Source organism: Geotrypetes seraphini, chromosome 8, assembly GCF_902459505.1.
Source record: "Geotrypetes seraphini chromosome 8, aGeoSer1.1, whole genome shotgun sequence".
NCBI classification, from domain to species: domain Eukaryota; kingdom Metazoa; phylum Chordata; class Amphibia; order Gymnophiona; family Dermophiidae; genus Geotrypetes; species Geotrypetes seraphini.
The window spans coordinates 145,221,409-145,248,282 of NC_047091.1; the positions used below are offsets into that span (position 1 = coordinate 145,221,409).

The window sequence follows — 26,874 nt, forward strand, 5'->3', positions numbered from 1 at the left end:
TAACCAGTTTAAGCGTTGCTGAAAATTAGCGGTTAGCCCAAACAAACAATTTAACCAGCAAGGAGCCGTTTCTGGTCAGGTAAATCACTTTGAATACCAATCCCATTCTCTTCTTTTGGGAGATTTGTGGGAGGTGGGACATTTCATTTTAGCTGACTTCAGAAAGTATCCATTTCTGTAACTTATTCTGGGAAAACTGACCGGATTACGGGCAATTAATAAATTGTAATAGATTACCGTTTTTGAGTAATGCTGATTAAGAATTAGCTTATTAGCACACTCCTAAGGGAACAAGCGCTGAAAGAAAAGCTAATTGTGTCTTGCAGGAAGGGTTGATGGGCCAGAGGCCAAGTGATGTGGAGCAGCTGCTGAAACAGTCCCAGAAAGAGTTACTGTGGCTTCAGAGACAGCTGTCCTTCATTTCAACCGGAGGGCCAACCTGTATTCTGCCTTCAAGCAAGGTGAGTCCTGTTCATGCCAATAACTCTGGCTTATTTGCATTCTTATGCCAAAGACCAAAAGGAATCACGCTTGGTTTTCTTTGGATATACTTTACTGTATTTTTTGGAGCCTGAAAATCTTTGTACCCCCTTCAGAGACTTGGCTGCATATATTTATTTAAATTTTTTTTATTTTTTATTTTTTTTAGTTCAAAGTATTTTATTGATTTTGTAAGATAATACAATATTGTATAAAGCCAACAATGTGAGTGTTCCCAAATTTTTAACCTACTGCATCAATGAGGGCGTGCTCAACAGAAAACACCACATTATAAAGCCATATCTACCATGCGGTCAAGCTGTAAGGGTTTTCCTCAAAAGTTTCCACCCGTCTGCTTATCTATTTGGGCACACCAGAATAAAAGGCTTATATTCTATGAAATCTGGAGGTATATGAAAATTATACATAGCCAGTGGTGGTGTTAATGGTGTGGCTGAACAGGGCCCAAATGTGGAGGGGTGCTTGGGATGCCCATGGACGAGTCATATGGCCAGTTATAGCTCAGTACAGTGCTGTACACATTAAGGTGTCCTTTAACTAAGATGTGCTAAGCCCTAACACAGGCTTAGCATGCCAAAAAAAAAGGCTTACTGCAGGACACGCTAAAGCATCTTGTGGTAATTTCCCTGTTTGCGCATAATAATTACGCATAAATTATTTTATAAAGTTATTTTTTGAGGAGGCATGTCATGGGCGGAGAGTGGACATAGACATGCTAATTACAGAGACCACATTTGCACTTTTGGACTGTTTATTCCACGTATCTACTACATTAGGACTATCAGGGACCCCTGAAGAAGATTATCTTGTCGAAACACGGACCGTGTTAGGTCCCATTCTCTCAGTGGATTAGGTTCTCAAGGTTTCTATGTGGATTGTTTTATTTCTGTGTGGATTGGTTATATTGACTTGTGGAACTTTTAAATTTTCAATAAAGTCCATTTCAGGAACATCGTCACTCCACAGTGTTTTTTGGTTTTTCTTCTGGAATTTCTTCTCTGTGGATATTTCAGGGTCAATTTCTTTGGTTTGGTTGCCTCTATTTAATATACGAAGATCACATAAGCCAAACAGTAAAAAGCTGCTTTTACAAATTACGCATGATCAGGGCACTAACAAATGTATTGGAACCGTTGGCACTCAATATACTTATTTATATTGTTATTTCAAAACTTGATTACTGTAATTCTCTACTAAAAGGCATCACCCAAAAACAAATAAGGAGACTTCAACTTATCCAAAATGCTGCAATAAAAATCAAAACAAATTCAAGAAAGTATGACCATGTAACACGTCTTTTAAAAAAACACTTCTTGGCTGCCAATATCCCACCACATCACCTATAAAATAGCATTACTCTCATTTAAGATCCGCCAAGCTAATCTTCCTTCTTTCTTAGACAGGTTAACGATTCCTTACACTCCATCCAGAACTCTGTTATCGGTGCGAGACGAGCAGAAATATATTCAGTAGCAGCGCCTCAATTATGGAATTCACTGCCCAGATATATCAGAGGAGAAATTGCTCTAGACCAGTGGTTCCCAACCCTGTCCTGGAGGACCACCAGATCCATCGGGTTTTCAGGCTAGCCCTAAGGAATATGCATGAGAGAGATTTGCATATAATGGAAGTGACAGGAATGCAAAACTGCTCCATGCATATTCCTTAGGGCTATCCCGAAAACCCAATTGGCCTGGTGGTCCTCCAGAACAGGGTTGGGAACCACTGCTCTAGACAAGTTTAAAAGTTTCTTTTCAAAGATGCTTTTGAAAATTAAAATTCACTAATCGAATGTATCTCTGCAGACTTCCTGTTTTTAGCATTCTGTTCCTGCTTTTTATCCCCCTCCCATTATGTGATTCTTCAAAGTTGCCTTTTTCTAAAAATTATGTAGTTCCACCCCCTATCCCATCGTTGTCTGTAAGTCTGTTTGTTTGTAAAGATATGTACAAAAATTGTTTTTCTTACCCCTTTTTTTACATTTGTAATTCGCTTTGAAACTATGTTATAAAACAAAAATTGACAGTGTCCATTATTAGATTCTCAAAGAATATTCACAGGTCCAAATGAAAATAATAAATAAATAAATGAATAAATGTGAGACACCTCAGTACAGGCCTGGATGTATATCAAGTGGCTTTTTTTGGCCCTGGGCAGAACCCATAGGTGACCAGCACCAGGTTTTAGACCTAAATAAGCTCTGCCTCGTACATCATTTGGTCTCAATTACCACAAATAATTAATATGCACAAGCGGTCAGTGAAAAATTCTGAGAAAAAATAATAAAGGGATGGAAAAAATGGCTCACAAAGCCCGCCCATAAAGTGCATTAATCAAAAAGTGCAAAAAATAAAAAAATATATATAAATGTATGTAAAAAATGATTTATCATTCAAAAATTCATTCATAGAAAAATTCAAGTGTGATTTGACCTGAATTGTGATTATTTTTGTTGGGATATTGAAATATACTGAATTACACTGAATTCCTCTGAATGAATTGTGATTTGAGTTGGGATAACCATCTGTTGCCATTTAGATAAAGTTAACCAATGAACTATTAATTGTGATTTGGACTTTTAGCATTGGCACTTACACTTGAATCATAAAGAAGACATGTTCAGGGAAATCCGGATGTCTGGACTGTACCAACTTTAATGACCAGGCAGATCAAAACAGTATACAATTAAATATAATACTGTATAATAAAATAGAAAAGAACCCCAACAAATTAAAAGAAAAGAATCATTCATACAAGAAAACAATCAACTTTGTCACAACCCACGAGCTCCTGATCATTGCAGCGAGCTGTGGTCCACGTGACTTTAACTGTTCCCAGCGTGAACCCTTTAACAAGGGAATCCTTCAGGCCTTCTTAGGCAACCGCCTAAGGTAAAACAGTAGGGTGCTCTCCTGCCTCCTGGGCTCCTCCCATCTCTGTCTCAGCTGCTCACTTTTAACCCCAATCAACTCGCCCCGCCCTGCTCTGAAGAGGGGGGAAGGGAGAGAAAACTTTCTGCAGCTGAGCTTGCCTCAGTGACAACTTCCTGTGCTGAGGCTGGCCTTCTGGGAGCTGTAGTTTCTTAACCCCCCTGAGCTAGCCCGAGTGAAGTCAGCGCTTTCAGCAAACCGTGGAGCCACCCTGGACAACTCTCCTGCCTCAGGGTTTCCTGCTCTTCTTCCATAAATCCTGTGCCAAAACTAGGAAGAGAGTTAGATTTGTCACAACATGCAGACATTATTTTAAGCTAGCCTTCTCTCTAGACTTGACAGTCTGAATTCCTTGGTATTGTCTGTAAACCGCGTCGAGCTCTACAAACGTGGAGATGATGCGGTAATCAAACCTAAGGATTAGATTAGATTAGATTAGATTGTCTGCATATGAATGTTCCTGCTGTGTATGATTGAGCTTTCCTATCTAAATGGGATTCTTTTATTCTTTTATTACTATATTATATTATTTTGTAAACCACTTTGTTCTTATTTATAGTTTAAGCGGTATAGCAAGAATTTTAATAAACAGAAACAAAATATCAGACAATGGACGGGTCCCTCAACATAGGGTCAAGTCCCGAAAACAGCATCAAAAGAAAGCATGTCTTATGTAAAACATTAAATTTTACATACACCTGTTCTGAACAAATGGTTATAGGAGAGAGTAGAAGCACAAAGAGAATGGGGGGGGGGGGAGGACGGACCCTATGGCGATAAAGAACACAAGGGCCTTGTGCTCTCAAGAGAGCCTTTATTGAGCAAAGTACAAATAATATACACAAGTGGGTGGCACAGACGCGAGACAGCTGTGTTTCAGCAATGATGCCTGTCGGGCGTCAAATAATCCGAGAACAATAATAATAATAATAATAACTTTATTTTTTGTATACCGCAATACCACAAAACAGTTCAGAGCGGTTTACAGGAGATGAGAACTGTACATATGCAATGAAGGTACAGAGAATTAGTTATCATGTGTATGGTATAAACCAGTGGCAATTACAAAATGATCCAATAACTGTTGCAAGGGGGGGTGCAGAAAGGGGAAAAGGAAAAACAACCAGGGAAGAGGGGGAGGAAGGGTAGGGAGGGAGGTGAGGTTGAGATTAGTAGTTTGGTTGGGAGGGCGGGATTTAGAGGAATTTATCAAAGAGGTAGGATTTGAGAGATTTCCTGAAGGATAGATAAGTTGGGGCAAGAGAGATGAGGGTGGTCAAGCAGTCATTCCATTTGCCAGCTTGGAAAGAGAGGGTTTTGTCCAAGAATCTTTTGTAGATGCATCCTTTTGGGAAGGGGAAGGCAAACAGGTGGGCATTGCGTGTACGGTTAGAGCCTGGGAAGACGAAGTGGCGTGACAGGTATATCGGGGCTGAGCCAGTTAGGGTTTTGAAGCAGAGGCAGGCGAATTTGAAGATGACCCTTGCTTCAAAAGGTAGCCAATGAAGTTTTCTGTAGAAAGGGCTGATATGGTCTGACTTTTTGAGCCCATAGATGAGGCGGACGGCGGTGTTCTGGATGAATCTTAGTCGTTTAATGGTTTTCTTGTAGGAGCCCAGGTATACGATGTTACAGTAATCCAGGGTGTTTAGGATTAGGGATTGGACCAGCAAACTGAAGGTGGGGAAATCAAAGTAATGTTTGATAGAACGGAGTTTCCAAAGGGTGGAAAAGCATTTTTTGACCTGGGCATTGGTGTGAATTGCCAAAGTGAGGCATCGGTCCAAGATGACTCCGAGAATTTTTATAGTGGAGTTGATTGGATACATTAAACCATTAAGTTGCAATAACCTTCAAACTTGTAATCAGCTATGTATACAATGTTGCAAGCAGCAATCAACTTGCAGATCAGAACCATTACCGAACCAGAAAAATGTCTAACTTTCTGGTTCAATTATGGTTTTGAGCTAAATGGTTTCAGGCTCAGCACGTCGATTATAAGAATATAAGAATAGCCTTACTGAGTCAGACCAATGGTACATCTAGTCAAGTAGCCCATCTTCATGGAGGCCAATCCAAGTCACAAGTACCTGGCAAAAACCCAATCAGTAGCAGCATTCCATGCTACCGTCCCATGTCTGTTTCAACAGCACACTATGGACTTTTCCTCCAGGAACTTGGCCAACCCCTTTTTAAAACCAGCTACATTAACCGCATTCCAGAGCTTGACTAGTCTCTGAGTGAAAAAATATTTCCTCCTATTGGTTTTAAAAGTATTACTCTGTAACTTCATCGTGTGTCCTCTAGTCTTTGTAAGTACCATAAAAAAAAGACCCAGGGAAAAGAGTCTGGAAGCATTCCTAGTAAACTGGTCCCACAGACATCACAGAAGTGGTCTTCGCATAAAGGGTCCTAGGTATAAAACTTACCTAAACCTCTTTACATTGAATGGTGAGAAAACCTGCTATACCTAAATATCCACCACTAGAGTAGCCTTCAGACTTGCAGGTCACTTATATATTTGGGTACAGGAAGTATTTCTATGTTCCAGGAGGGATCAAATATTTGTACTGAAATTTGAAAGTTAAAGTGTGAATTGAACCTAGGTACCCTTATTCACTGGTCACTAGGCTACTGCTTTCTTAGGAATGACTGTAATATTTGGAGCTATCGTACAGCCTTTTATTGTCACATCTGGGGGGGCTGAGAGGGGGGACATTGATCCCTACACTGGTCAGCTGGCCAGTTAGGGCACTTGTTTAGCGTTCAACATAACAGGCGCAGTAAGTTTTGCGCATTGAGTCTTAAGACCCCCATAACTTGTCTTAGAAATATTGCTAGGATATGTGAGCAAAAGGTGCATTTCTACAATCCACTGTATCTGATTTGTGAAAAATGATCCTGAGAGAATGACATGGTAACATTTTTATAAACGATATTGCTAAAGGGTTGTCAGGTATGATTTGCCTCTTTGCGGATGATACCAAAATCTGCAATAGAGTAAACATGGCAGATGGTGTGAATAACATGAAGAAAGTCCTGGCAAAGCGTGAAGAATGGTCTGAAATTTGGCAGCTAAAATTTAATGCTAAGAAATACAAGGTTATGCATTTGGGCTGCAAAAAACCTGAGGGAACGGTACAGATTAGGGAGTGAAGAGCTTATGTGCACGACAGAAGAGCGGGACTTGGGTGTGATTATATGTGATGATCTTAAGGTGGCCAAACAGATTGAAAAGGTGACGGTGAAAGCTAGCAAGATGCTAGGTTGCATAGGGAGAGGTATGGCTAGTAGGAAAAAAGGAGATATTGATGCCCCTGTATAAGACTTTGGTGAGACCTCATTTAGAATATTGTGTACAGTTCTGGAGACCACAGGATGGAGTTGGTGCAGAGGAAGGCTACTAAAATGGTATGTGGTCTTCATCATAAGGCGTATGGGGATAAACTTATAGATCTCAATCTGAATACTTTGGAGGAGAGGGGAGATATGATAGACACGTTTAAATACCTACGTAATGTAAATGCGCATGAGTCGAGTCTCTTTCATTTGAAAGGAAACTCTGGAATGGGCATAGGATGAAGGCAAGAGGTGAAAGGCTCCGGAGTAATCTGAGGAAATACCTTTTTACAGAAAGGGTGGTAGATGCGTGGAACAGTCTCCCAGAAGAGGTGGTGGAGACAGAGACTGTGTCTGAATTCAAAAGGGCCTGGGATAGGCACGTGGGATCTCTTGGAGAGAGAAAGAGATAATGGTTACTGCAGATGGGCAGACTAGATGGGCCATTTGGCCTTTATCTGCCACCATGTTTCTATGTGACAAAATTCATCACCGTTCCTGTCCCCAAAGATACCATCTCCATGTTATTCTGAATGGTCACAACCACTGACCCTCAAGCCTTGTATTGAAGAATGCTGGTGTAGGACTGAGGTTGAGATAGACCCAAAAGAATGATATAGGATGGTGTCCCATGGTTATCCGCAGGGACGGGAACAGTGATGAATTTTGTCACTGTGTTGGATCTCATAACAGCAAGTGCAAAATTCCTACCTGGAAAACCATTCTGCTCCCCCTACCTCCCAACCTACAGAGCAGGGGTCTGTAGATACCTTCCCACAGCATGATTTCAGATTATGCATATTAAATTAAGGCTGATGAGGATATTAAAAAAAGAAAGAAAAAAAAAAAAACCCCTTGCAATCAATGTGATTTATTTTTAGTATTTTGACTTTTTTATGGTTTCATAATGTTATTGCAAATTATAATTTTTTGATTTTGTATACTGTTCTAAATTTTTGTGAGAAAAACAGGGTATAAATCATAAAATAAAAGTCATAGTATTTTTTTTATCTATGCTGCTCTGGTGCCAGGTAACTCAGAGTCTCGTATCTATGCCATGGCTAGAGTTTCTGTAATTATTTTTACATATGAGAACAGGGTTGCATCAGAGATGCAGTCTCATTTAAATCAATAAGAAGAGCAGGTCAGAATGCCTAAATTGGACTGGGTAATCCCTCTTAATGCCCTTCTGCACTGGTGTCTCAGAGCCCTCCATTGGATAGAGTGAAGAAGAAAGAACTGACAGCCCACGTTTCCAGCTGATTGGTTCATCCCAGCAGGTCACTGATGACCTGCTGCAGAGATCCTGTCATTGCTGGAGATAAAACAAATCAGACAATTTTTTTTTTTTTTTTTAACTACAGCATAGAGAAATCCAGTTACGAGACGCTCTCTCTGCTTCTTGATGATTTCTCTTGAACTGCAAGCTGGGGCACTGAGAGCAAGAAGAAGGAATTGGTGAATAAAGGAACAGGCCATCTTTGTGTGTGTGTGTGCGCGTGCGTGTGTGTTTGTGTGTGTATGAGAGGGAGAGCTATTTCATAGGCTTGAACAGCTGCTGCACGGCTGCTCATTCTCCTCTTTCTTTCCTCGCCTGCCTGCAGACAATTAATGAATCATTTTCAGCTAAGCACAAGCGAGGCGGGCACACCAGTGCTCTGACTGCTGCCGTTGCCGCCGCGCCTCTCTGCCAGGCTGCAATTTGACACAGCAGACTGCAGTCCTTCCCAGCTATCAGAAAGCTCTCCGTTCTAAGGTACGTGAAAACGTTTATTTCTGTTCTGCCTCCCAACCTACAAATTATGATGTGCCTCAACTTTTGGTGACAAGCTTGTCTCTGTGGGGAAGAAAAATGTTAGAAATAGCTGAGCAGGTTAGCACTGGAAGAGGAACTTCGGGACGACAGGATACGGGTCTGTGGTTTTCAGGTACCGGGAGTAATAGCAGGGGCCTTACCGCACAGTGGTAGATCACAGAGGTGAGGGGATTAAACCAGATTATTCTGGCCTCTGCTCTGATGGCTTTGCCTTGTGATGATGTGGTATAAAATAGACTACAGACTGGCAGTCGGGGCCCTGCAGCTGCTGAATGTTTCATTTCTGTGCTGCGAAATGGCTCGAGGGCAAAGTTACTTCTGATCATGGTTTGGAAAATTAGGTTAAGGACTTTTCAGTGTGGGGGTAAAAATTATGGTTGTCGGTGTTTCTCATTGTCTACAGAAGGTGATATCTGGAGAAGAAATGCTTGGGGAAACCTGTTTGCTAGGAATAATCTTGATAAAGGTGTAAGGGACTGTTGATAAACCTTTTTTTAAAAAAAAAGAATTGCTTTTGGTATACAGCAGCATCTCTTCAGGCTATTCATGGGAGTGTAATGTGCCATGGCCACTGCACAGGAGGACAACTTGGCTGTAATGTTGCTCACCTCTGTTTAAAGTTGTGGTTGTCCACAATAAGGATGGGACTCGCTGTTCTGTCGTTCCAGACAAGACCCGCTTCTAAATGCTAATAATCCCAATTATAATCCTAACGTAAAGTATGGGACTGTGAGACTACGAAGTAGGTCCTTAATATAAGATTTTATTTATTTATTGGGGCTTAATCATCTTTATGAAGAGATTCACCCAAGGCGGTGTACAGCAGGTACGACCTGACATAAAACGCATAATTTTATTAACAGCGTGACGATAATAAAATGACCAAATATAAACATACATTCAATAAACGAGGTAAATGTGGAGATGGTAAATTGAATCCTAGTAATAAGACTACTATGATACAGTATCAGAAATACACTCATTTAATAGTGCTGTAAAGCAACCATATACCAGAAATATGATAAATGTCAGCAGAATTCAAATAATACCATAATAGACAGCATGGAAGAACATTCATATAACATAGATTATGATATTCACAGTGTCAACACAATACAAATGGAATACTTTAATAGGCATGCATTATAACAGTCATATAACATAGATGTGATATTAACGCTGTCTATACAATGCAGTTAAATATCTTAGTAGATAGCCAAGGAGGTAAGTACAGTTCAGATGTATAGTTAGGAGAAGATCAGTGGTACAGAACCATTGGGCTAAATAGATGGGGGGCTAAACTGAAGGCAAATTATACGAACAGGGCAGAGTATGGTACTGGGGTTCAAGAAAGGATTGCACATTTTCCTGCTGGAAAAGGGGACAGAAGGGTATAGATAGAAGATTACTGTGCAGGTCCTGGACCTGTTGGGCCGCCACGTGAGTGGACTGCTGGGCGCGATGGACCTCGGGTCTGACCCAGCGGAGGCAATGCTTATGTTCTTATGTTCTTAAATACGGTGTGAAAAATAAAAGATAATTTGTGGCAGGAAATGCCAAGAAATAAAGAAAATTTCCCTTTGATGCAGTCACTTGACAAATGATTCAAGTGAAGCTAAATGTCTCGGCACCAGAGAATAACTAAGCCAGTCCGATATTCATGTGAAAGAAAAGTTAACAGCAGTTAGCATAATGCACGTTCCTTAGAAACAAGGACAGCCATGGGAGTGACATTAAGGAAGGAAGAATCTGAATTCTGGGTTTTTTTAAAATTTCATTTTTTGGTGACTTTGGTCATTGGCTTGTTTATACCTGGTAACCCGTCTCAGTCTATTCAAGGAGTTTTCTCAAGAGCTCGATGTGAACTCTCTCTGCAAAATTAAAGTGCAGCAGGCATGAAGGTAGCCTTCTCATATCTCAACCCTCCACCCCACCCCTCCACCCCAACCCTCCACCCCAGCAGCCCTCCTTGCAGCTTCCTTCACTGGGAAGTGGTTCTTACTTATGCCACCCTCCTCCTCCATTGCCAACTTCTGACTGCATGTTCCACATTGCTGTGTATATGCCTGGAAAAGTCCTCCTGAGCTGGTCTATCATAAGGTTACCATATTAAACAAACAAACAAACCCCGGACACATAACCCCGCCTGATTTTGACTCCAGCCCTGCCCTGTTCCGCCTCTAGCCACGCCTCATTCTGCCCTCCAGCCACGCCCCAGAAAGCTTCCTCTCTTTGCGAGGAGCTCCAGCCGCATCTGGAGGGCCTGGAGCATGTGTGGATGCATGTTACGTCATCCGTGCATGCTCGGAGGCCCTCCAGATGGAGGCCTTGTAGGTGCTTTCCAAAACCTGGACAAACATCAGATTTTGGAAAGTCCATCCGGGATCTCAGACAGTCCTCTAAAATGAGGACGTGTCCGGGTTTTCCCGGATGTCTGGTAACCCTGGTCTATCATGTCCTCTCTCTGGCCACATCAACATCCCATCTAAAACCCCATCTTTTTGAGGCTGCTTTTATATCTTTATCCCTGGCTCTTATGATTGCATAATTTAATCATAACCTTGTGTATTTTAATCATGTTTGTTCCAGTAAATAAATATCCTGGAATTGTCTGTCTTATCTTGGCCTTTCCTTTCTGTCTCTCTGTACAACACTGTACAGAGGAGAGAAGACACTGAAAGAATTGAGTTATGTGGTACCATGGAAGAGAAAACAGCGGCTCCTTTTTGGTTGCATAGAATTGCTCCCTTAGGCCCTGATTCTATTGATGGCTCCTAAAACTCAGGCACCAAATAGTGTGGCATGATTCTATAAATGTTAGGCTCACTTTAAAGCTGGGGTGTCCAACCTGTGGCCCGAGACCACATGCGGCCCCGTGAAGTATTTTGTGTGGCCCCGGTCGAGGGCGATGCAGTTTTTCCTCTGCTGCCTCCGGGTGTTTACCATCTTACCAGCTCCCTCCTCTGTTTTGCTGCAGCGTTTGCGCGTTTGTGCGGCCCCAGAAACATTTTTTTCGGCCAATGCGGCTCAGGGAAGCCAAAAGGTTGGACACCCCTGCTTTATAGAATCATACCTAGTGGCACCTAAACTGGCCCTAGGTTAGGGGTAGGCAATTTCGGTCCTCGAGAGCCGGAGCCAGGTCAGGTTTTCAGGATATCCACAATAAATATGCTTGAGATAGATTTGCATCTCAAGGAGGCAGTGCATGCAAATCCATCTCATACATATTCATGGTGGAGATCCTGAAAACCTGACCTGGCTCCGGCTCTCGAGGACCGGAATTGCCTACCCCTGTCCTAGGTGTTGATAGGTGTCCTAACATTAGGCATATCCTAGGTTTTCTTGGCCTAAATGAGGGTGTCTAAGTCCAAAACAGGTGCCTACATCTAAAACATACCCATGATCCACCCCTTAACCATACCTATTTTGAGGTAGGCACCTAACTTGAAGTTGTAGGTGCCTATCATTCAATTAAAGTCCAATTAATATCAATTATGAGATGCTGATTCTAAATTATTATTGGTACTGATTAAGCCTTTTAAACAATTAAGTTAGGCGCCTAGATCAATAATCAATTAATTATGAGTTCTGCACAGAACGTAGTGAGGCATCTACCAGCACCTGCATCAAGGCACCTACCCATGCCTACCTGAAAAGTGGGCACATAAGAACATAAGCAATGCCTCTGCTGGGTCAGACCTGAGGTCTATCATGCCCAGCAGTCCGCTCACGCGGTGGCCCAACAGGTCCAGGACCTGTGCAGTAATCCTCTATTTATACCCCTCTATCCCCTTTTCCAGCAGGAAATTGTCCAATCCTTTCTTAAACCCCTGTACTGTACTCTGCCTTATTACGTCTTCTGGAAGCGCATTCCAGGTGTCCACCACTCGTTGGGTAAAGAAGAACTTCCTAGCATTCGTTTTAAATTTGTCCCCTTTCAACTTTTCCAAGTGTCCTCTTGTTCTTTTATTTTTCGAAAGTTTGAAGAATCTGTCCTTCTCTACTCTCTCTATGCCCTTCATGATCTTAAAAGTCTCTATCATATCCCCTCTAAGTCTCCTCTTCTCCAGGGAAAAGAGACCCAGTTTCTCCAATCTCTCAGCGTATGAGAGGTTTTCCATCCCTTTTATCAAGCGTGTCACTCTCCTCTGAACCCTCTCGAGTAACGCCATATCCTTCCTAAGGTACGGAGACCAATATTGGACGCAGTATTCCAGATGCGGGCGCACCATTGCCCGATACAATGGCAGGATAACTTCTTTTGTCCTTGTTGTAATACCCTTCTTGATTATGCCTAGCATTCTATTTGCACAGTTAGGGATGGAGAATTGTTGTGGCATGACTTAGGCATTAGCAGATATCTGCATTAGGTCAATTAGGCCAGGAAAACCCTGGCCAAATAAATAAACACCTAACATTATGATGCCTACCAGCGCCTAAATCGAGTTAGACACCGCTAGGTGCGATTCTATAAACAATGCCTAGCGAGTGATTAACAACCGTGCTGAACGATGCTGCTAGGCACTGTTTATAGAATCAGGGCCCAAATGTGTACCCTCTACACACTAATTTCTTCTCTATACTGTATGTGTGTGAAAATAATAACTGTAGTAGCTAGATTCTTCAATACATCAAATTGCTTTAGTGTGTCTTTTTGTAGTCATATTCCTGGATGTCCTTTCCTTTTTGCCTTAATTTGTGACCCGTTGAGCTATAAGGTACCAAAAGAGCAATATGTGACTTATTTATACCACAGATAGAAGGATAAATTTCAGCCTCAGGTATGGACTAATTACGTCTTTAAAGTGGTCCAAAGGAAAGGGATGAAAATGATAGAGGATCTTTTGGAACAAACCATTTTCATCACTTTCCTCTGGACCATTTCATATCTTCTTATATCCTTGGAGGCCGTTTCTGGCCAAGGATATAAGAAGACTTGAAGCAGTCCAGAGGAAGGCAACAAAAATGGTATGGGGTTTGCACCATAAGAAGTTAAGAAGAGACTAGACCTCAACATGTATACTCTGGAGGAGAGGAGGGACAAGGGTGAGATGATACAGTCATTTAAATATTTGGAAGGTATTAATATAGAACCAAATCTTTTACAGAGAAGGGAAATTGGTAAAACTTGAGGGCATAAAGTGAGGTTGAGGGGTGGTAGACGTAGGAGTAATGTTAGGAAATTATTTTTCATGGAGAGGGTGGTAAATGCCTGGAATGCCCTCCCGAGGGATGTGGTGGAGAGGAAAAGAGTGACAGGATTCAAAAAGCGTGGGATGAATATAGAGGATATCTAATTAGAATATGAATGGGCAGTGGCATAATAAGAGGGGGGGAGTGGGCACCATCTTGTTGGGGGCGCCGGCTCCTGTCCTCCTCTCCGCCCCCCCCCCACTCCTTCCCGCCCACCCCTGCCACATGCATGTGCTCCTTCCTTTGTACCTCTTTAGTTTTCCCAGTGCGAGCTGTATCACAAACTTGCTGCCCACATCGGTGTTGACTCTCTGTGACATCACTTCCGGGTCCCATGCCTAGTATATGACATCCGAGGAAGAGCCAACACAACAAGGGCAGCAAGTTTGCGGGCAGATGCTGCTCACGCCAGGAAAATTAAAGAGGGAAGGGGGAAGGGGGCGCACGCAAGGTGGGGGGGGGTTAGGAAAGACGGGAGTGTGGAGAAGAGGGCGTGGGAGGGGCTCCACTGTGCCATTCAGCCTCACTATGTCACTATGAATGAGCAAACTTTCACAGTCTGAATCCTGCAAAGGAGATGGTTTGGATATGCTGGAGTGAGCTTCAACAGCAACTAAGGACAGTACCAGGTGGACTTCTAAGGTCTATGGCTCAGAAATAACAAAGGAAAAAAGAGATTTTAATTTAATCATAAAATTGTAATGCATGGGATTACAGGGCAGACTGGATGGATTGTTCAGGCTTTATTTGTTGTCATTGGCTATGTTACTATTTTCCCCCTCCTTTTATTTTTTTAGCGTGGGCCAGTGAGGTAAGTGCTCCAACACTCAAAGGATTCTATGAACGTTGGAGCATTTTCCGTGCCAGCCCGCAATAAAAACCTCTCATGCAGCTTGATAAAAAGGGCCGTATGTTACTAAATAATGAAACACAACAAAGAAAAATGGGGAGACTCAATGATCCACATTGAAAACAATCCACCGATGAAAACAAAAACAGTGGATGCAGATGTTCTGGAGATAATTTATTAAACACTGACATATAAAACCTTGAAAATTCAATTAAAAAAGTACAATGATAAAAAATACAGTGATAAAAATCCAACTGGACCCGGCTGGATTTTTATCACTGCATTTTTTATCATTGTACTTTTTAAATTGAATTTTCATGGTTTTATATGTCAGTGTTTAATAAATTATCTCCAGAACATCTGCATCCACAGTTTTTTTTTTTGTTTTTATCACTAAATAAAGAAAGGCATTTATCAATTAAAAAAAAAAAATGATTTAACCCCAGAAGTCTCATACCCCACTTTCAAAACTTTGTGGGCACTTGAAAAATATCAGATTTGTGAGAAAAAAAAATTCATAGTCCCATTCCACTGACTCTGTAGTACACAAAACTTTCAAAAATGAAATTTATCCCTCCAAAGTTACAGCCTTAATCTCTGTAACCTCACTTTTGGTACCTTTTCGCTTAGCGGGTCACATATATTTTATGCACTATAGGAGGAACTCAGCAAAGATCATCCAAAGTTAGGCACTAGGATGATGTGCGCTAAGTGTGAATTCTATAAACACAGTTCTATGCTGAAATGTCTTTATAGACTAGGAGGGGGAAGGGGAGATGGGACTTGATATACCGCCTTTTTGTGTTAGCAGTCAAAAGGCTAGATTCACTAACCTGATTTCTGGGGCTGATCCGGAGCCAATTCCAGCGAGCCCGACGAATTCCCAAAACAATAATATTGAAATGTTATAAATATGAAAAAATGAACTCAGAAATATTGTGTAATAATAAGATATTTAAATTCATATGGGGTCCATTGACAAATTTTGTTAACTCTGATTAGTTGGAATATGCCTTTTATTCCCGTTTGATTTGCACATCCAGGGAGGGTGGGAGGGGAGGGGGGTAATATATTTTGTAGTATTCATTGATTAAATGCAAGTGCTGTTTAGGATATTATTTGTATGCATAATTTAAAGCACTTTGTTTTTGTTCTCAAATTAGGGTGGGTGGGAGGGAGGGGGGTGAAAAAGTATTTTATAGTACTCTTTGATTGATTGTAAGTGCTGTCTATAACATTAATTGTATGTATATTTTAATGCACTGTTTTCGAATTGAAAATTAATAAAGATTTATTTAAAAAAAAAAAGAAATGAGGGCGATCGGAGGAATGCCCTCCTCCGACCGCATGGATCGCTAGTGTGCGATCCCGACGCATGCGCAGACCATCTGTAGATGGTCTGCGCATGCGTCTAAGACCCATCTGAGCCGCGACATTTTTTTCTTTCTTTACTTACTAGCCCAGCGAACCTGTGGTTTTAACCCTTGTCATGCGCGCACACCCCTTGCCTTCTCCCGTACCTTTTTTACTTCCCCGGCACGAGATTGATGCCTGCGTCGGCATCAGCACTCTCTGTGATGTCACTTCCGGGACCCACACCTAGGAAGTGATGTCAAAAGGGTGAGCCAACACTGATGCGGGCATGTTGCTTACGCTGGAGAAGTTAAAAAGGTGCAGGGAAAGGGGAGGGAGAGCACACGTGGTGGCGGGGGGGGGGGAAAGAGGGCCGGGGGGGATAAAGTGGCTAGGGCTCTTCAGCTTGGAGAAGAGATGGCTCAGGCAGTGGCACAGTAAGGGTAAGCGGAATCTGGGGCAGTGGCACCCCTCCCCCGCTGCACGTGTGCTCCTTTCTGGCTCAGGCAGTGGCGTAGTAAGGGTGAGCGGCATCCAGAGCAGTGGCGTCCCCCTCCCCCGCCACACTTGTGTCCCCTTCTGGCTCAGGCAGTGGCGTAGTAAGGGTGAGCGGCATCCAGAGCAGTGGCGTCCCCCTCCCCCGCCACACTTGTGTCCCCTTCTGGCTCAGGCAGTGGCGTAGTAAGGGTAAGCGGAATCTGGGGCAGTGGCGCCCCTCCCCCGCTGCACGTGTGCTCCTTTCTGGCTCAGGCAGTGGCGTAGTAAGGGTGAGCGGCACCCAGAGCAGTGGCGTCCCCCTCCCCCGCCACACTTGTGTCCCCTTCTGGCTCAGGCAGTGGCGTAGTAAGGGTGAGTGGCACCCAGGGCGGTGGCGCTCCCTCCCCCGCCCTCTTCCCCTCCCCCCGCTGCACCTGTACCCCCTTCCCTTTCCTCATAGTGACAAGGAGAGGAGCGGGATGGTTGGCAGAGAGGAGGAGGGGTGCCGCACCCTTAGAAAGATTGCGCACGGGGCGGACTGCACCCCCGCACCCCCTTACTACATCACTGGGCTCAAGGGTGAAATGATAGAGGTCTGTAAAATGATGAGTGGAGTGGAAAGTGTAGATGTGAATCACTTGTTCACTCCTATCCAAAATACTAGGGGCTCCTTTTTACTAAGCTGCGATAACGGTTTTAGCTAACGCATAGCGCGCATAATTGCCGCCCACGCTAGACACTAACGCCAGCATTGAGCTGGCATTAGTTCTAGCCGCATAGCACGGGTTTAGTGTGCGCTAAAAACGCTAGCGCAACTTAGTAAAAGGAGCTCTAGGACTAGGGGGCATACGATGAAGCTGCCAAGTAGTAGATTTAAAACAAACCAGAGAAAATATTTCTTCACACAACATGTAATTAAACTCTGGAATTCATTGCCAGAGAATGTGGAGAAATCAGTTAGCTTAGCGGGGTTTTAAAAAGGTTTGGATAATTTCCTAAAAAAGAAGTCCATAGACTATTATTGAGATGACTTGGGGGAAATCTACTGCTTATTCCTAGGAGAAGCAGCATAAAATCTGTTTTACTACTTGGGATCTAGCTGGGTACTTGGAACCTGGGTTAGCCACTGTTGGAAACAGGATACTGGGCTTGGTGGACCTTCGATCTGTCCCAGTATGGCAATTGTATGGCAATTCTTACTTATGTTCTTTATATACTGCCTCTGTCTGAAGCGGTTTTACATTCAGGTACTCTAAGTACTTTTCCCTATCTGTCCCGGCAGGCTCACAAATGCCCAAATCATGATGACTTTGATGCTGTGGTGCATTACATATATATGTATCTGCTTGTAAGAGCATGGAAAAAAAAAAACATGAAATGCTTTATGTGTCCTGCAGATGAAACATAAAACAGAACACACAAAAAATGTGGATTTTAATGCTTTAAAATGTACCTTCCTATCCCCCTCCTCCCACTGCTGGTTACCTTAAATCTTACGGTCACTTTAAGCCTTGCCTTACGCTGCAGTCTGCGGAGTTTAGCTTTGTCTTTAGAATGAGGCAGCGACGCATGAAAGTGGAGGCGATTGGGTGATGTGGAAGCTTGTAACATGCTGTGAATGTCGGAGTAAAACACAGTGTTTCAGTTTGCACTGACTGCAATGTTTTATCGGATTTGCAGTGAGTTTGCAGTGTGTGTAGCATGCTGCCACCAAGAGGATCCCTTCCATTTTGCATGGGTTCTGTGTAGAGAATGACACGGTGGATGTTACCCGCGGCTAGCCGCGAGTAGCCCGCCAAAACGGTGGAGGGGGGAAAGGTGCTCACCGCAGGTATGGGGGACAAGGCCATACACCGCCCCTTGGAGCGGTAAATGGCCTTGTCCCCGCAGTTAAAGGAGGGAACGCGCGCGGTCACCAATCACACGCAGCCCCCTCCCTCCTTCCTACATACCCGAATCTATCTATCCCTCTCCCTCCCTCCCCCTTACCTTCGCAGCTCATTTTAAGGTTTGAGACTTGTTGAAAGCCGCCGAAGCGCACGTGCAGTCGCGTGCGTGTATGGGCAGAAGCTTCTCCTCTGACGCAACTTCTGGTTGTGTCAGAGGAGAAGCTTCCGCTCACACATGCAGGTGACTGCACGAACACTTCGGCAGCTTTCAACAAGCTACTGAAACCTTAAAACGCGCCGCAAAGGTAAGGGGGAGGGAGGGAGGTGCACGGACCGCGCAAGGGGTACCAAAGAGCAGTGAGTGCGTAGTATTGTAAGTGGGGCTTGGGACATGTCTGGTTGTGTTATATTGGTTTTATGTATTTTTTTTGAAGAGTAGGGTTTTTGTTTCTTTCTTGAAGGTTTTGTAGTCTGTGGTTGAAATCAGCAGATTGGTGAGTTGTCTGTCCAGTTTCGTTGCTCTGGTGGCCAGTAGGTTGTCATATAGTTTTCTTCGTTTGACATTTTTGGTAGGCAGGTGTGTGAATAGTATGTGGGTTCTCCTGTGTCTGGTACAGGTGGATTGAAGTAGTCGATTGTTCCAATAGGTTGGGCTGTCTCCGTTTATAGCTTTGAATAGTACGCATTGGAATTTGAATTGTATTCTGGCTTGTATTAGGAGCCAGACTAAATCCAGTTTCAAAAGATGTCATTCATACAAGAAGATATCTAACTCGGATACACATGAATGTTTGGATTAGTTGTATGGGGAATTAACACCGGGTACCAGATTGTATTAAGGGGTAGATTCAGTAAATGGCGCCCATAGTTAGGCACTGGGATGATGCTTAAATCAATTTTATGCCTAACTTTAGGCCGGACTAAATGCTTGCACCTAAACTACCATCCAGTGGCACAGCGAGGGGGGTGAGGGGGAAGTGGGAGGTCATATGTTAGGTCATATGGCAGGCCAACGGAAGCCTGCAACAAGTTCAGGAGGAGGGTGGGTTGGCACGGACCCGAATATAAGACAAGAGCCCCATAAGGGAGTTCTGGTGAGATGTTTATATTCGAGTATATATGGCATTTGAAAAGTACTGATATTTTTTATTTTAGTATAAAGTACGCACATTGCAATTAAGTGTGGAACACAGTATCTGACAAATGTTCCCCATGACTCTGCTGGCACACCCTTGCTCTTTTGATGAAATTTTCGATTACATTTTTACATAATTGCTGCTCAGTTCCCACAGTGACACATCCAATCTCCTCCTTCAGCTGAGGAATTTATTTTAAAATTTATAGCCAGCTGCATCCAACAATTCTGCGCCAGTCACAGCAAAACATACACAACAAAAGTAACACAGACAGACTCAATAAATGTATACTGGTTTTCATTTGAGAAAACACTCACTCAAATGACATAGTTTTTACCATTTTCCTGAACTGCAAAATACTTGATGCCTTTTTTAAAATCTCAATGGACAGCGCATTCCATAGTATCAGACCCTGCATGGTCAACATGGCATGACGAGAACCTGAAAGTCTAACCCTATTCAAGGCAGGAACTTCATGAAGCATCCTATTTACAGACTGTAGTGACCACAATGGTTCATAGGAATGCAGAAGAGATCTCAAACACCCCTGGACTCTTATCATTCAAAAGTTTAAAATTCAGACATAAAACTTTAAATTCAGCACATGATCCAATTGGTAACCAATGCAAATTCCGCATAATTGGGGTAATATGATCAAATTTAGAAGCCCGTATTAATGATTTGTGCAGCAGCATTCTGGGCAACTTGCAGCACCTTGAGCACAAAGAATTACAGTAATCAAACACAGGGGTCGGCACAGTGCTAATAACTGTCCGGAAATTATCTACAGAAAGATAGTCCCTCAATCTATGCAATAAGTGAAGCTTTAAAAATGCACTAGACACAACTGTAGCTTAAAGGATAGCATAGAATCCAGCAATATTGCTAAATATTTATACTCATGAGACACAGGAATTATAGTATCATCCAATTCTATCTCAGATGGAAACATTTCCAATTGCCTCTCTTGACCAACACATAAGACCTCAGTCTTTGCCTCATTCAATTTCAACCAATTTTGAATTGTTGGTTTAGATGTGAGACTTTGTAAAACCCCAAGAAGTCACATGATGTCAGATCACACGATCTCTGGGGTCTGATTTGGTACAGAGAGTGGTAGAAAACTGGAACGCTCTTCTGGAGGCTGTTATAGGGGAAAACACCCTCCAGGGATTCAAGACAATGTTAGACAAGTTCCTGCTGAACCAGAACGTACGCAGGTAAGGCTAGTCTCAGTTAGGGCGGACTGCTGGGCATGATGGACCACTGGTCTGACCCAGCAGCAGCAATTCTTATGTTCAAAAATTGCACGCAATTTGCAAACTGTTTCAGCAAAACTTTCCCCACATTTGTAATAAGTTTTCATAATAATAACATGTTGTTAATTCGTGCAGTAATCCATGACTACAAATCGCTAGGGGGTTCATAATCAAAACTTAAACCCCCTCTAAAATCCCGCATACGTCAGCACTTGGACGACTTAAAAGACAGGTTGTCCATGTGCAAATAATCAAACCGACTTTCTGGACGTGTCGCGGGACTTTTTGTGCCTCTGAATGCCGCTGTGTGCCCAGAGTTAAAAGAGGCAAACCTGGAGGGGTGGTTAGGGCAGTATATGGGTGAGATGGGGACTGATCTAGACTTAGTCGTCCTGCAGGGATAATTGAATGTTTTACTAGACATCCTGAATGAAACTTAAATGTTGTGAGTTAGATGATGTAAAAATAGGTATAAGTGCCAAAAAGGTATGCAAAGTGACCACCACTGCAGAGGCAAAGTAATGACCCCCACACATTCCCCCAGTGTTCACTGACCCCCTTCCCCCCCCACACACACACACACCCCACAAAGATCGGAATAAAAAAGTACATACCTATCTCCAGAACATCAGTACCTGGTATAGGAAAGCCTAGTAGAGCTGCACAGGTGTCTTAAATAGCCCAGGGGGTGGGCTAATGAACCATAGAGAGGAGGACCCAGGCCCATAAGCCATTCTAAACTAAACTAAACTAAACCTTGGGTTTATATACCGCACCATCTCCACGAATGCGGAGCTCGGCACGGTTTACAGGAAGAAAGATGAGAGAGGAACTACAGTGGAGAGATTAAAGAGTTAGGTGTAAAGGGGGAAGGTGAGAGGCCTAAGAGGGGGGAAGTGTTACAGTTTTGAGAATAGCCAGGTTTTTAGGTGTTTGCGGAAGAGTTGGAGGGAGCTTGAGGTTCGGAGAGGGGAGGTGAGGTTATTCCAGATCTCAGTGATTCTAAAGAGGAGGGATGACCCAAGTTTGCCTACATGGGAAATACCTTTTATGGAAGGGAAGGATAGTTTAAACATTTGGGAGGATCTGGAGGAAGTAGGGGTTGGGGAGTTCCAGGATAGAGGGATAACGGCAGGAAGGATGCCATGTAGGATCTTGTAGGCCAGACACGCACATTCTAAACAATACATTTATGGTGGAACACGAGTGCCCATCAAACCCCTTTCCCCAAACCCTACTCTTCTGCCATATAGGTGCCACCTGCAGCCATAAGGGTTATTGGGGTTATAGACAGGTGGGTATAGTGGGTTTTGAGGGGATCACCATAACCTATAAGGGAGTTCTGGTTAGATGTTTATCTGGCATCCTTTTTGTGAAGTTGACAGCAGTGTCCTGCTCTATTGCCATATCTGGGTGGCCAGTCCATTATAAGATTGGCCCCTCCCATGTCCAAATGGTCTTGTTCTGGGGATATGGGACTTGGATGAAATTTTGGTAGAAAATGTGGTATAAAGATAGATGTCCTGGCAGTCTGAATGAACAATAACCTGGATGTACAGATAGATGATTTTTGGGGAAAAAAATATTTTAGATGTATTTTTCGAAAATGGACATTTTCCCACTGCCGACTTTGGGCGTCTAGCACCATACGCCCAAATCGGACTTAGACATATGTTTTGATTATGCCCCTCAATCTGTCTACGTGACAGCTGTGAAATTTTCAGCCACGCCTAAATAACAGAACAGAAATTCAAATCTTGCGCTCTTATTGGACACCCTTTAGAAGTAATGATTTGAAGTAATGATGCTCGTGATGTATTTTGATTTCATTTTTCCGTTTTTGATCCATGCACAATGCTCTCTGATATTATCACTGTCTCAACAAGTTATTTGCTGCTGTTGGCAATTGTTTTGCATACATTGAGGCAGTCAAAGCATACTTTGAATGTCAGGATAATGGACATGCACTTAAGTAGTTATCTCTCTGAAATCCATTCAAACCCTCCAGCCTTGCTCAAACAGGGTGCTTGTTTAATGTGGTAGCAAGCAATTTGAACTTTTTCAGTGAAATCCATAACTGACACAAAATGCACTTAATGGCTTATTTTTTTATGCTCAAATTGTGTTGGATTGTCATTGCAACTTAGGCCTGGAGCATTCTAGCTTGAACTCAGAGGTTCCTTAGGACTCCATTTGGCAGTTCTTAAGTCATATCTTTAATGGAGTCGGCTGGTTCAGTTTTCTTTTGGGGTCAGTCACTGAATGGTGCCTTGATATCCCATCTCTGCTAGAATGATGGGAACAAACTCTGAATCATGTATATAGCTTATAAGCCTTGGGTTTACGTTTCTCCATTAACAAGACAGTGAGTAGAATTGGAGCAAATTCCCATTAGGCCGAAGGCTTCACTGAGGCTCTTCTCCCTCACAAAACAAAAAAACCCCAACAAAAACCAGAACTCTCTGTTGCAGGGATAAGCAACTTTGGTCATCGAGTGCCATAGATAGGTTTGGATTTCAGAATATCCACAATGAATATGCATGAGATAGTACATGCAAATCATGCATCTCATACATATTCATTGCGGATAATCTGAAAACCAAACCTGCCTGTAGTCCAGATTCTCCAAACAGTGCCTACATCGGCGGTCATTTACAAAAGTGGTGCTGATCGCATCTATCACACAACAGCGCTGTTTGGGGAATTGCGGCTATGTGAAGGGTAGGTGCCGTAAATGTAGGCCAGGGTTTTAAAGGCCTACATTCCCAGTAGAGAATGACATGGTGACAAAATTCATCACCGTTCCCGTCCCCGCAGATAACCGCGGGAAACCATCTTCATGTCATTCTTTAAGGAGAGAGGGAAGAATCAGAGTATAATTGGGCACAACCACTGACCCGCAAGCTTTGCTTTGAAGAATGCTGGTGTAGAAGGACCGAAGTTGAAACAGACACTACAGAATGACAGTCTCTGGTATTCAGAGCAGATATTGTGATGTCATAATGCCTCATTCCACCAGTGCCTAAGAGCCAATCACATCAGTGATGTCACAATGGCTTCATTATCCTTGGCTCACATAAGCACAGCCACTGACCCGCAAGCTTTGCTTTGAAGAATGCTGGTGTAGAAGGACCGAGGTTGAAATAGATACTAGAAAATGACATGGGATTATTTCCCGCGGTTATCCGTGGGGACGGGAACGGTGATGAATTTTGTCACCGTGTCATTCTCAAATTCCCAGCACCTACCTTTTATGAGGAGTGCATCTACAGAGGTGCCTAATGCGCCTAAGGCCACTTCCGGCATTAACCATGCCTATAGTGGCTGTAGGTGCCATAAGATGCCTCCTTAATCAGGACAATGGTGCTGTTTTTGGAGGAGCCTGCAGGTGCCTCCATTTCTTAAAATGGTGTTTTAATTTATTTTTAATCGGCACAGTCAATTACTGTGCTGACTGAACCAATTAAAATGGTGCTGTTATTAGAATCAGGGCCTCAATGACCAACGTTGCCTATCCCTGGCCTATTGTATTTGGTGGGAAATTGGACCTTACAATTTCTAGAGGTTAGTTAGATAATGTGATCTACTTTAAGTTTGTTATAAGAATGCCCAGGTCCTCCATTGGATGATATCATTTTATTGATCTTTTACAGGCATCAGATCCTCTAATACTGCAGCTTCTCCCAGGATAATATGACTCTTAACACCCTGCATTCAGTGACGTAGTAAGTAGGGGGGAGGGGTGATCTGCCCTGAACACCGTCTTGGTGAGGGCTCAGGTACCTGTCTTCCTTTCTGCCCCCACTCCTTCCCCACCCCTCTCCACTGTAACACGTGCACGTCACTTCCATCCCCCGTACCTCTGTAATGTTCCCGGTGCGAGCAGCAACCCCCAATCAGCTGTCGTGCCAGCGTCAGCTCTTCCTATGACATCACTTCCTGGACCCGCGCCTAGGAAGTGATGTCAGAGGAAGAGCCGACGCTGGTGCAACAGCAGCTTAGAGGTTGCCGTTCACACCAGGAATGTTACAGAAGAATGGGAAAGGGAAGCAGGAGGGGGGTGGGGAAGGAGCATGTGGAGGTAGGGATGGAGAAGAGGGCGGGGAAGTGGTGCCTCTCACCCTTGCTACGCCACTGCCTGCACTACATAATTAGATAAATAGGAACTTTTCCTTTGGGTCTTGCCTCTATAGTATGCGCAATATCAAGTCTATGAAGACATCTTTTTTCTCATATTTAAATTTACATTGTTTACATTCAGCTTGACTTGAATTAAATTTATTCTGAGTTGTTTTCCCTGAAATCATATTCTATGAGAGATAGGGAAAATGCTTGAGTACCTGGTTGTAAACCGCTTCGCTAACTTTGATAGGCGGTATATAAATACCTAAAATAAATGAATAAAGTAATGTAACATAATAAACGATGGCAGGTATAAGACCCGCATAGTCCATCCAGTCTGCCCAACAGTCACATTCATTATCAAGACAATGTTGAACCAACAATCCAGTTTATTATTACATTTTACTTCCTAAGTTCCTTTATAAGATGGGAATAACTTTGGATCGTAGTTTAACTTTTAGGAAGCATACAGATTTGCTAACTATAAAAAGTTATGCAATACTGTGGAAATTGAGGAGCATCAAGAAGCTCTTTGATATGGAGTCTTTCCGGTTGTTGGCCCAATCTACTGTATTATCCACTTTGGATTATTGTAATATTGTTTATTTGGGGCTACCGAAAAAGCCTTTATTAAGACTCCGATTGGTTCAGAATGCTGCTGTTTGATTTTTGGTCTTAAAAATATGACAGTGTTAGTCCTTTTTATGCCAAATTGCATTGGTTACCATTAGGGGCTAGAGTGTTTTTTTAAGTTTGGGTGTATTTATTATAAGGCACTTTTTGGACTATTGCCATTCTATTTGGGGCTCCTTTTAAGAAGCGGCTAAAACCTTAGTAATAGAGGGCCTAAGGTGGACTTTATGTTCTGTATGTTAGCACAAGCACTTTCAATATACTTATGCCCAGATTCTCTGGCCAGTGCTGATTTTTTACGCACCGGTAGGCACCCAAACTCAGTAAAAATTACTATTGAAACAATGTTTTTAATTGAGTTTCAAGGTGTCTACCAGGGCCTAAAAAATCAGTGCTGGAATCGCGCCTCCATATGCGTTTTAGGCCACCTAACGCCACCGTCAGTACAGCTACCTACAGAGGAGCAATTCACATCATAGGTAGGTGCCGGAGATGTAGGCCAGGAAAACCCTGGCCTACATTTTCGGCGCCTACCTTTTCCAGAGGCGCGATTCTGTACCCGGTCTCAACGCGTGATTGACACGTGATCGGCGGCCGTTCAGGCCTTAGAGACCTATGATGTTGAATACCTATTAGTGTAGCCGCTGCAAATATTGCCTATCTTAGTGTAGTTTGAGATTGGCGCCGATCTTAGTGTAGTTTGAGATTGGCACAAAACCAACGGCCATAATTAAGCAGATCTGTAGTTGGTGCTTTTGTGAATTAATTATACTGGTGGTCTCTAAAATCCTTACACAATATATCAGAGTGTAGTGTGGATTTGATCTTAATGCATTGAAGGGTTTTTGTATGTGCTTCTGTTAAATTTCTAGATGGCCTATGATTTCTGTTCTGGCATGCTCTCTCTATGGCACCGTTGCCAAAAGCTACTAAATTTTAAGAATGGGGCAAAACATTTAGGGCTCCTTTTATCAAGCCGCGCTAGCCGCTACCGCCTCCGCTTGAGCAGGCGGTAGTTTATGGCCAGCGCGGGGGTTAGTGCGTGATTAAAAGTCACGCGCGTCAATCCTGCTAGCGCGGCTTGATAAAAGGAGCCCTTACTGTGTTTCTGCTAAGGTCTTTCGCTAGCTCAGTTTGCACAATAGAAATGTTCACCCTAGTTACATTTAAGACAGAATTAGAGAAGCAAACTGTTCATAAACTATATTTTACAAAAAAACAAAACAGGACCCGTTCTGTGGTTTTCAATTGAGAGTCTTTCCTGATGTTGCCAGACAGACGCAATTTCGGCGGAAACAGTTCCTACAGCTTAAACCTAAGGTTTTGGCAGTGGGAGCTTCTTTCTTCCTTAAATTTCCATGCAAGTGTTTAGTATC

At 43.0% G+C, this 26,874-nt stretch overlaps 1 protein-coding gene across 18 annotated transcripts in view; it reads left to right on the forward strand.

The window, feature by feature from the left end:
• RIMBP2 (RIMS binding protein 2) overlaps window positions 1–26,874 on the forward strand; it is a 598,797-nt gene that overhangs the window by 114,157 nt on the left and 457,766 nt on the right. For 17 of the 18 annotated variants that reach the window (XM_033956341.1, XM_033956346.1, XM_033956345.1 and 14 more), the window contains exon 5: window positions 327–461. In XM_033956341.1, coding sequence (XP_033812232.1) covers window positions 327–461 — 135 coding nt within the window. Of the gene's footprint in view, window positions 1–326; window positions 462–8,415; window positions 8,527–26,874 lie in introns of those variants that run through there. The other variant, XM_033956356.1, reaches the window with a different exon arrangement.